General features: G+C 41.7%; 1 protein-coding gene across 6 annotated transcripts; it reads right to left on the reverse strand.

The window, feature by feature from the left end:
- Positions 1 to 53: 53 nt before the first annotated feature.
- Positions 54 to 10,386, reverse strand: cpne3 (copine III). 6 transcript variants are annotated; one of them, XM_054765980.1, is made up of 17 exons: positions 10,237 to 10,386; positions 9,596 to 9,736; positions 9,107 to 9,286; positions 8,544 to 8,618; positions 8,405 to 8,476; positions 8,251 to 8,331; positions 6,848 to 6,937; positions 4,890 to 4,988; positions 4,620 to 4,706; positions 4,490 to 4,549; positions 4,291 to 4,424; positions 4,153 to 4,207; positions 4,022 to 4,073; positions 3,783 to 3,916; positions 2,823 to 3,059; positions 1,664 to 1,776; positions 960 to 1,108 (listed from the first exon to the last, which is right to left on the reverse strand). In XM_054765980.1, exons 2-16 carry the CDS (start codon positions 9,725 to 9,727, stop codon positions 1,666 to 1,668), a joined length of 1,599 nt encoding a protein of 532 aa, XP_054621955.1. In that variant the 5' UTR covers positions 9,728 to 9,736; positions 10,237 to 10,386; the 3' UTR covers positions 960 to 1,108; positions 1,664 to 1,665. The 6 variants fall into 6 exon arrangements, with proteins under 6 accessions (XP_054621953.1, XP_054621952.1, XP_054621956.1 ...); XM_054765979.1 differs by having other exon boundaries at positions 962 to 1,108; positions 1,648 to 1,776; XM_054765978.1 differs by lacking the exon at positions 1,664 to 1,776 and having other exon boundaries at positions 54 to 1,108; positions 9,596 to 9,733; positions 10,237 to 10,377.
- Between the last annotated feature and the right edge of the window lie 1,200 nt (positions 10,387 to 11,586).

Consider the following 11,586-nt stretch of genomic DNA (forward strand, 5'->3'; position numbering starts at 1 on the left):
CAGCAATACTAGTGGTGCTAAAATACCAGTGAACAAGACCTTTACAAGAATGGAAAACTTCTGGAAATGCTTCCATTATTTATTTCCAAAGATACTGTTGAAGTATATATCTTTTCTGTAATAAAGCAGCAGCATGTACAATTACCATACCACCACCATGAAGCGCAAACAGTGTAGAATAGCTTTATTTCATTTTTAATTCAAGATAAACATGTCTACGGTATATTAATACTGATTTGTAATGTCTTCTACCTATATGAGGTCCTCCTGAGACGCTGTTAGCGGGTGTGAGGAGGACATGTACAGGATTGGTAGTAAGTACAGATGATACTGTCGGAATTGGTAATACAGGCACAGCAGTAAACTTCCATTATTATGGCGACGATATTGGATAATATACCTCTTCTAAATCAGCATTAAAAATACATCATTTGGCATTTTGCTGACTAAAACAACTTAACATGAGAACAGCTATATCATACTTCTATAAAGAAAAGAGCGTTGTGGATGGATTTGCAGGGTAATTGACACCTAGGTGACCTTTTATGTTCTTGTGATATGTCAAAGTTGAACACATACGGACTCCTTGGATGTAAGCGCTTGAGCAAACAGCAGCATAGTAAGAATTTAAACCAGTGTTTCCCATACAGTCATTTTTTATTTGTGGCGTTGGTGCTACCTGTTTGCCCTCGCTCCTAAGCACAATACATTTGATTTGATTTGATACCCCCAAAATTGCCAAAAAAAAGCAACAGAAGAAAATTCATTTGTATTTTTGGACATTTTTTGTGCTTTTGTGTCATGGCCAATTATGCAACTTTGTCAACCTGCCACCTCCACAAATACATTGCAGTCCTGTGGGAAACACTGTATAAAAATATTGGCAATGAAGTGTTCTAAAAATAGATTGGTCAATATTTTGGAGTGTGTGGTTTTGCAGGATCTGGTGGGGAACCCTGACGTGTTTGCTGTTGTTGCATCAGATGGTACCTGCAGGGTTCGGGGCAGGACTGGTGTTGGGTGGACCCAGCTTCATGACATTGCAAAACTCCACCAGCTGGCCTGGAACTTCGGCCAGCACGCTCTTTGCCAGCGCTTCTTTCGGGGCCTGCCGGAACCACAGAGAGAAGGCATCAATCAAGACAAAAAATGGATGAGATTAAAGACAGGCTGGTGGGGGGCGGGGGGCAGACAAAAGGACATACGTGTTCTGTTTGTAAATATGAACTGCAGTGATGTTAGTGAATGTTCTTGCGATGTCAGCAGGTAGCATGCTGCTCATGTGTGACATGAAAAATCATCACACACATGCAGGCAAGGACAAAAGGTACTTGAATGATGCTGCACCCCAGAGTGCTTTGGGAGGGGTTCGGTGCCTTGCACAAGAGGAAGCAGTCTAGCATCTCACTAACAGCCAATGCTGATTTTTCCAATCAGCAGCAGGATGTGACTTCCTCCAGAAATACAAGCTACAGACGTCCAGTACTGCCTGATGGAAATACAGTACTCAGCTAAACACTTCTTTCATTACATGTAGAATTTCCCTTTTACTGTAAACTTGATGCTTGTGAGGCTTTGTAGAAGAAAAAGGACAGTGCATGCCGTGAGTTATTTAGTGAGGCAGTGAGGACAGAAGGGCTTATTGACCAAATACTTGGGGTACCCCTATGAAGGTTGGGGCTCGTGGGGAGGCTTCAGTTTGAATAATCCCAAGAAGGACGCCACTTGCTGAGGTAACTCTGCCAATACGCTTTGTGAAAGAGCCTGGCTGGGGGCCTGCAGAGACATAAGGCACAGAGGTGTGCTACGTTGAAGGGCATGGACACCCTGCATGCACGTGGCCAGGAGATGAATGCTCTAAAAAGCTGGAAATGTTTGCACTTTTTAATCAGTAAATTAGTGAAAATAACAAGTCGTGCCACTCGCATGCATTTAATTTACATCAGGGGTGTCCATTTTCAGGCCACAGCTTATTTTTGATTGGCCCTCGGAATAGTGACGAAATCAAATTAATTCATTAATCATGAGATACGTGATTACACGTTACACTCGTTTCATTTGTCACCTACAACTGTTTAGCTTGATAGCTTAGCATATATTGACATACATTGGATTGCTTTTAGCATCTTGAATGTACAAAATGTGCCAATCCCTTCACTTTTCTGGATGCAACCCTCGCTGGAAAGTTCAGACACCCCTGATTTCTACGAAGCGTTCAAGGAAAAGTGCACTTTTGGAATGTTGCCCATTATCCACAATCCATATGTGAGACATGAACACACATTTTCTCTTTTCTGTGCCTTCTAGAGATATAAAAACAGTTTAAATGAGGCAGCTAATTAATGCACGTAATGGAACACACCTATTCCGCCTATTAAAACACCTCCAAAAAGCTCCAACAAGGTTTTGTGGTTTTCTATCCATGCATGGAGGAACACTACATCTTGCATCGAAAACAAAAACACGGCAGCAGTGGCGGCCGCTCCAATGTGTAGCGTGTGAAGCTAGTCGCTAGCCGGCTAGTAGCTAGCTGCTGTGGTGTGGCGAGGTGTCACTACACTAGTAATGTAGTGGGCGTAACAATGTTAATAACAATAATAATAACAATGTGGTTCATATGCACCTCACATGATGGAAATTGGGCTTGTTGGCGCTTTTTGGAGGTGGAATGGGTGCGTCCCATTACGTGCATTCTTAGCTGCCTCTTTTTGGCTGTTTTTATATCTTTAGAACGCACACAAAAGACGTGTGTTCCTGTCTCACATGAGGACCGTGGTGGAAGGTATTAGAGCATATGAAGGTGTGTGGGTGATTTGGCTTACATTTTTAAACTGCCTGAATGGTACAAACTGGACAATGTCTCGCATGGCCGCCTCGCCTGTCATAGAGCGAAGACGCCCATCGTCTCCGTCCAGGAACTCCATGGCGGTGAAGTCAGCCCCACCCACTCCCACAATGATGATGGACATGGGCAGACGTGACGCGTTGACGATGGCGTTGCGGGTGTCGTCCATGTCTGTGATCACGCCATCGGTGATGATGAGCAGCACAAAGTATTGCTTCAGGGTGGGCGTGGGGGACAACAATGAGAAGTAAATGGCAACTCATTCATTCATTTTCTATAGCGCTTGTTAAGTTCATGGGGGAGCTGGAGCCTATCCCAGCTGTGTATCTCCATGACTTCATTCATTTATTACACAGTTATCCCCCGTTTATGGCAGTTCCTTGGCTCTAGTGAATTTCTGCTAATATTTTCCTAGTTAGAGAATAAAACCTGTATGACCTTTTAAATACAGTTTTTAACATTAGAGCCCTCTAAACATAAAATACCAGAGTGACCTTTACACTCCTATTGCCCAATATAGTAGACCTAATAAGAGAAAATAAGACTTATGCTTGGGGGTGTTGTGTCTAGGGGAGCCGAGTGGAGGGATAGACAGGAAGTGACGTCGGGGGTTCAGGGGTGAGTTTTAGCTCGGTGTGGGTTACAGCCCCAACAGTAGCCGTGCTAGGGATTATTGTGCCTGTTGAGAGATCATTCCTACCTGCCAACATCAGCATTACAGTAACATTACTGACACCTAGTGACCAGTGTAGAATACTACACATCATCACAGCATCTTTGAATGAGTTTTCTGAATGCCTTCAATTTGTATTTTACTTCAATTAGTAATTTTTATACTAGAAAATGTTTCATTTTCAATGCACAATTTTGACTAAAAATATAACGCATTCAACCACAAAACAGCATGATTTATTCATAATATTTTGGAAAAACTCACAGACGCAGTGCTCTGCTGCAGGGCTTGCTGTGCAAAGCACGCTACGTGGTTGATGATTGGCGAGAAGTTGGTGGGGCCATAAAGTCTGACCTGGGGCAGGCAAACCCTGTAGGCCTCCACGATCCCTTCAACACCTGTACACCAAAAATAATAAAATCAAAAAACAGCAGCCAGGATCAGACAGGCCCCTACTGAGTGAGGGAGAGCATGTGTATCTGCAGTATGTGTTCATATTTTACCTGCACAGAATGGATTGGTGGGCTTGAAATTGAGTGGAAATTCATGGGAAACCTGTTCAATAGATCACAATGTCAACATATGCACATACTGTATCACACTGGAGTCATTTAGAAAAAAAAATAACTTTTACCTGCCATGTTGGGGGGATCTGCGCCCCAAAGCCAAAAGCAGGAAACATCTTGTCACTACACAGGAAGACAATCAATCAATAGGAAATCAACTGCAACGTCAAACATAAACATTGAGCAAGAATCATCTGAATGCGTACCTGTCATAGTCCTGGATGACGTTGCCTACAGACCAGATCGCTGAGAGGTACTCGTTGACCCCCTGTGGGCTGATGTAATGCAGGGACTGGGGTGACCTCGGGTCCCCATTGGAACCAGTGAAGTCCACTGCAACCTAGGAAAAAGAGTCCAGCGGCATTTGAGCAGTGCAAATACTCCATTAGAAATGACACAACTCACAGTGAAGTTGAGCTGACAGCCTCCCATGATGTAATCCAGGAAAGTGTATTCCTTCACCACCTTCACGGCAAACACACGTTAGCAAATATGATGATGAAATGTGTATGCTCACATCGACCTGACAGCATACCTGGCATTGTTTCACGCTCACAATGCCGGAGTTCTTGTAGCCTTTCTTCTTTTGCTTCTTTTTACTGTTGATGCATTCGAATTCAGCCTGTTGGGGAAAACATAGTCATCGTCACCACGTGGCACCACAGACATGATTGGTAGTGCACTAGAACCCCATCACGTCCACTTCCACTCTAGTTGGAGCAATGTTAGCGGCGGTGTTACAATTAGTGACACAACTATGGTGTTTGGTTATGTAGCGATGGATACACAGCAGCTATGCTCAAACCGGAGAGGTGCGTGCTGCTTCCTGAAGGCGTGTCATCGTGGTCTCAAAGGTCCCAATTAGGTCATGTGAGCCATCGTTGTCATAATCAAAACAGTCCACCTACAAACACAAGCACATGAAGACGATGAAGACGTGTGTGTGTGTATAGTAGGGCTGTCAAAGTTACTGCAAATGTCCTTTAACGACTAATTAAGGTGTGCACGTCCTGTTTGACCACACCGTGGTTTGAGGAAAGGCAGCAGTGTGGCAGTTGATGTGGCACCACCAGCGGAAACAAACATTGATGAGAAACGGAGGAAGAAAAGGGTATTTGGATTGGTAGCAGACGGCTCTGTCCACGTGACCAGTGTTATTTGTGTCTGCTGTCGCTGCAGGTTGACTTGTCACGGAGCACATCACCTCTCAATGTCGGGTGGATGGATGGAAGAGAGACGTTACTGGAGCGCTGCAGGTATTTTTTATTGTATTGCGATGGGAGACGTGTCTCGGCTGATTTGTTTTAGATGTTGCGGTCAAGGACACTTGAACAATGTGGGAAAACATTAAACATTACGAATCGTTTTTGCATTAAACATGCAAAAAGTGTGGGATTTCTAACTGTGTATTATTTTTGGAATAAAATAATGGCGCATATTTCCCTTTGCATAAAATGTTATTTACAAAAGATTTTATTGTAAAATGAATGTTGGCAGTTGGGGACCTCTGCCCTGCCTCACAGCATGCTTGGGGATATGATGTGCTCTTTTGCTCTTTTGGAAGTACAGTACTTGAAGAATGACACTCTTGTAAAACTGGCTGCTTTATTTTACCATGTAAGATTCATGTCTACATCAACAAATGCGTTGAATCATATTGTTTGTCCGCTGTATCACATCGTTGTGTTTCTGAAAGATATGGTATCTAAACCCGTGTGTCTACATACGTATGGAAAGGTTTACCACAAAGAGATTTACATCATTTTTCATCATTTCAAAAGCGCAGCATGGAAGTTATGGTTTTGCCAGCATTTATCTGCTTGTTTGTTTGTTTGTGTTCAAAATAACTTGAAAAATTATGAATGGATTCAGATTAAATTTCCAGGAATTGTGAGAAATGGGATACGGAGGAACTGATTACATTTTGGGGGTGACCCGGATCTTTAACTTAGCAAGATAGCACCATTTTTTCCATTTGTGCATACAATTCCACAAACAAATGATCAGAGCACTTGGAAAATAAATACAGGACAAGATTCCAACAGCTTCTAAAAATGATGAAAGACTAATCCAAAAAATGTCGGATAATTATGGCGCTTGGCAGAGGTCTGCACTCCCAGAGTGCTTTTCTAGATATATATATAAAAACTCCCATCTGCGATTAAATAGGAGTTAACTATGGACAAATGCGATTAATCACGATTGAATATTTGAATAGATAGGCTGCCCTACAATATATAAATATATAACACTTCAATCTTGCACACAGGGAAAGTAATGCAGCTTTAAAGGGTTGCTTCACCAAAAATAAAGTTGCTCATTTACAAGAGATGTCATTTGAGTGAAACAACACTTGAAAGCAGAAAAAGACATGCAAAAGTGAGGCTGAAACCATGACGTCCATACTACAAAGCACATAGACACACAGGTGCTGCAGCACCTTGATTGGATTTCCCATCTACTCTACTCACACTTGATGTTAGGAGGAACAACAACAAACATGACGCTCTGCATCCAAACTCACTTGTCCTGCTTGCTTGGAAGCAGCTTCCTTCCTCACATGTTGGCTTAGAAGTTGAAAGAATGACATCAGGCTAAAGGCACTAATCAGGTCACAAAGTGTGCCAAGCGTGCCGGGCGCGGCCGTCTAAGTGTGTCATATTCACGAAGCGCTACAGCTGGGGTTATATCAGCTCACCATCTTAACATGACACCAAATCTTTCCCACTGCTGGTAAAACACACAAACATCATAGAACAATACTTTTATAGGTTTGTCCAGGTCTCCTCCACAGAGAGACTGCAGGGGGATTCGGAAGGGTCTCCACGTGGGATTCAAGTTGTTCTTTACCACCTATGGATAAAAAAAATACAGAAAACATCACCACAGGACCACATTCACAGTAAGGATGGGCCGTGTGGCCTAAAATACATATTACCATTTACACGGCAGCCTCTTGCTACCACCATGTACAGCATATCACAAGCTATTCTTTAGCATAGAGATGATCCTCCAAGCATTTCACAACACCACACATAGATTTGTACAGCCTGGGGGGCCATTTGCGGCCCGCAGCTGATTTTTTTTATAGGCCAGTGGCACATTCTACAAATATAATTTCATCAGAAAAATCAGAAAAAAATGTACAACTCACCAGTAATTTCACAAGTCAAAATATTAAGGGAAAAACGTTGTAACCTAAAGCGAAAAAGTAGTCATTTTTTTATATTAACATCGTAATATTATGAGGAAAATTAACATCATTTTAGTAGCATACCGCTGAAATTAAACATTAAAATTATGTTGGATTTTTTTGTAAAATTCGATTGGATAAAGTTATAACATGGTAATAAAGTCCTGATATACAAGAACAATGTTTGCAAGAAAGTTGAAATAGTTGGAATATTTTAAAAAATCAACAGCAGAAATGGAAAAAACAGCTGTTGTGTCATCAGAATAACGTCGCACAGTAACGAGAAAACGTCACAATTATACGAAAATATCCTTGTGATATTATGAGAAAAAATATGTCATTTTAGTAGCACAGAGTTGAAATATTAAAGAAAATATCGGTTCTATTTTTAATGTCATGAGAAATAAACAAAACCAAATAAAGTTGTCATTTTTGGAAAATTTGGTTGGCGGAAAGGTGACAACGTGGGATTAAAAATCAAAATGTTATGGGAATAAAGTCATAATATTACCAAAATAACAAAAACAAAAATTATTTAAGAAGATAGTTAAAATATTTGTAAAATAAAAACAAAAAAGAGCAAAAATGTAAAAAAAAAAAAAAAAAAAAAAAGAGTAAAGTTGATGCTACTAATATGCTTTTTCACCCGTATGGCAAAGCTGAGACGCACTTCTTTCTTTACAAAATATCCAAGTGGCAACGTTGCATCCTTTCTTTTTTCATTACGTGGCCCTCGTTGGAATACGTTTGGACACCCCAGACCTGGTGTGTAGTTTTGACAATATTTATTGTGCAGAAGATGGAATGGTGACTATGTGGGTGTTTGTGGTCCTTATGTGTTTCTCTTTGGTGCCAAAAAAAGGAGAAGTTTAAATCTTTCTACATTGAACAAGCCTCTTGTTGGAACAGGAGGAAGTGCAAGTGGCAGTACTTTGTGTACTCCAGTACTACTATAGTACTATAGTGTATCTACCTCGGTCCTGTGAGCCAGCTGCCATCCGGTTGGGGTCTGCTTGTAGAATTCCAGATACGGGTCAGACTTCCCGAAAAAATCCTGGAAACGATTTCACAGATGCAACCTATCAGAACATTTACAAATCACTCCTATCAGATTTTGTTATAAATACCTTGTTATCCAGTTTCCTTGCCTCCACCTCCAAGTTGGCCACCCTGTTATCTTTAATCTCTTCAGCAGCGATCTGCAGCAGCGCAGACACTAATAAGCACCAGCAGTCAGACAGCAAACATTCAACCAACAACACTCACTGTGATGGTGCCTTTTCCTGCGGGGGACTTGTTCTTTAAGACCAGCGGCCGGGTCAGTTTTCTACTGGACACCACCTGGATGGCATAAAAAGACGCTAAATATGAACTCATCCTGCTGCACAGTCTATGACACACAGACATGGAAATGCATCACATTCATGCTATTATGATGAGGGGTGCACGACACTTATATATGACATCATACCCACAAATCCCATAACATTAAAAATAACTCCGATAATTACAAATGCTGTGCGGGTGAGCAAATCAAGCGTTCCGTCACACCGGCTGTTTGGTACCATGGCAGTCTTGAGAAGCAGAAAGTTATCAGTATGGGTTTAAAAAAAAGGAAATGGTGCATCTGTAATTATGCATCATAATGGACACCCATCACAATGGCTATCAGATATTTTTCATGTATTGTGTGTGTGCAAGGACAGGTGTAGTGTAAATGTAAAGGTGTTGGTGTAGTATTACTTGTGTATAAATATGAATTATTATGGAATAACAGAAGTAATATTGAAATGTTGACTAACAAGCACTGAAGGGGGTGGGACCCTTACCTGGCCCAACGTACACTCCAGCTCTCCTAAAAAGTCGTCATCACTCAGATCAACGGTCTTGTTATCAATGTCATAAATTCCAAATTTTAACTTCTGCACCATCTCAAAGTAGTAGTCGATGACAAACTTTTTGGCAAACTTTGGGCAAAGGCAATTCTGGACCTTCTCTGTGCGTTCCACCTGGAGAGAAAGACATTGAATGTTACCAAGGGCGTACGTTTTTCTTTTATTTCAAACAAATGTCCGCTAAACGTATGATTACTGTATGTAAACACACAGTCCCTCATGGCACCCTGGACACTTTCATCATACTTTCCCTTTCATGTGTCTATATTACACGTACTGTATGCAGGAGCCACCGTGCCGTTTTTTTCTGACTCCTTCTATTCAAACATTTCCACCATCAAATGTCTTTCCAGGACCTCCAATCTCACGTCCGAGCAAGAAAATCATCATTGATAGAAATAAATGCAGATTCTGCGGGCTGACCTCATACCAGCGCGAATCCGTAGTGCTCATGAGCAGCACACACAGAGGGTCCGACTTGGACCCGATGTCTTTGTCCAGGAGATTATCACAGGAAACTGTCAGCTCCACCTTGGTCACACACTGGGCAGCCATGTTGGACTGCTGGGGTCAAAGGGCAGGCAGAAAGACGCTTATTACTGTGCAATTCCTGTCACTTATTAAATGTTAAAGATGGAATGTTGTGGCTCAAAGGGGAAATACAGCAATATCCGTGTTGCAAATGACTTACTAATACGACTTCCACAAGTTTGCTGCTCGTGGTTTGACTTGAGACCTTATGATATGCAGACATATCGCCTTTTGATGTTTACACATCACAGCGTTTAGGTGTGTTTTAGGCTGATAATCGCGTCTTACATAAGCGTTGGTTAGCTAACGTGTGTTTTACCACAACATTAAAAAGTACATTTTATGTGCTAACTACTAAGGGGTTGGTTTAGGTGTAGTCAATATGTTGCAATATGGAAAACGTGACACAATAAGTAGAACATACCGGAGCTTGGTTGCGCTAACGTGCTAATAAAAGGGGAGTTTTAGTACGAGCTAGCTCGCTTCTTAGACCCTACGACCGTGCCTGAAAGACGATTTAAGATGAGACGTACCGTTAATAAACGCTGTCAAATCCAGATGAAAGGTAATTATGATTTCTTTTCCCCTAGGCGTGGCTGAACAACTACGGTTCTGCCACAAGCTCTTCCCTTTTGCTGTCAACTGCCACAACGTTGCATTGATGGGTAGTAGAGATGTGCGACTCATGAACTAATTGTTCAAAACTCGAAAATGTCTTACTGTATCGGGACTCCCGGGTACTCGTCTACGTTAACTCGTTCACTTACTCACCCCTACTACAAGCCAGGTGTGATTAAATGCGGGACAAGTAGGCGAAATGGGTGGAACTTGTTACTCTCTGTGACGAGTGAACCGCGTACCCGATTGACTTCAGTGAGTACCTCTTAAGGACTCGAGTGAGTAAAAGGAATCGGGTTTCCCATCACCACTAGGTAGTCGAGATGGGCGGGTCGATACCAAATTCGACACCAAGTATTGGATCGATACTAGTAGCGTGATGACTTCGATATTGTTTCCGTTCTCGTCTTGTGCATTTTCAAGATTATCTTTTATTTGGTTATTTTGGACGATTCGCTTTGTTTTGCTCAGACAATTGAGTGTAATAAAGTCTAATAATATTGTTTTGTTGATGTTGTTTGTTAAAAACAAATTAAAAATGACAAAATGACAAAATCTTTCAATGACAACAAAACATTTCCAATCGTTATCAGTTTCGGTATTAGTAATATTTAAACTAGCTATTTAAACTTGGTATCATTTGGATACCAAAATTTGCAGTTTCGCCCACCAGGAAGTGATTGGCGGATCGATCCAAATATCAACCGTAACGATACCATCCATCCATCCGTCTGTTTTCTATGCCGCTTCTCTTTATTAGGGTCGCGGGGGCATGCTGGAGCCTATCTCAGCTGACTTTGGGCGACAGGCGGGGTACACCCTGGACTGGTCGCCAGCCAATGGCAGGGCACATATAGACAAACAACCATTCACACTCACATTCATACCTATGGACAATTTAGAGTCTCCAATGAAGCTAACATGCATGTTTTTGGAATGTGGGAGGAAACCGGAGTACCCGGAGAAAACCCACTCACACACGTGGAGAACATGCAAACTCCACACAGAAATGCCCAAGGGAGAATCCAACCCACCAAGAATGGAACAATACCAAGATTTAAAAAAATATATATACATTTACACTTAAGTCTTTATTCGGGTTTTTCAAATCCTGATCAAGAAAGACAACAGCTAAATCATTCAATCAGGTTGAAAGTGTTCGTGTAAACAGCAGAGAATCCGTATCGGCAATAGTCGTCACGAATCAATCAAAATCATACAAAAATGTGCAGTATCGCCCACCCTTGTGACATCACAGCCACACC

The sequence above is a fragment of the Dunckerocampus dactyliophorus genome, chromosome 21, assembly GCF_027744805.1.
Source record: "Dunckerocampus dactyliophorus isolate RoL2022-P2 chromosome 21, RoL_Ddac_1.1, whole genome shotgun sequence".
NCBI lineage: Eukaryota > Metazoa > Chordata > Actinopteri > Syngnathiformes > Syngnathidae > Dunckerocampus > Dunckerocampus dactyliophorus.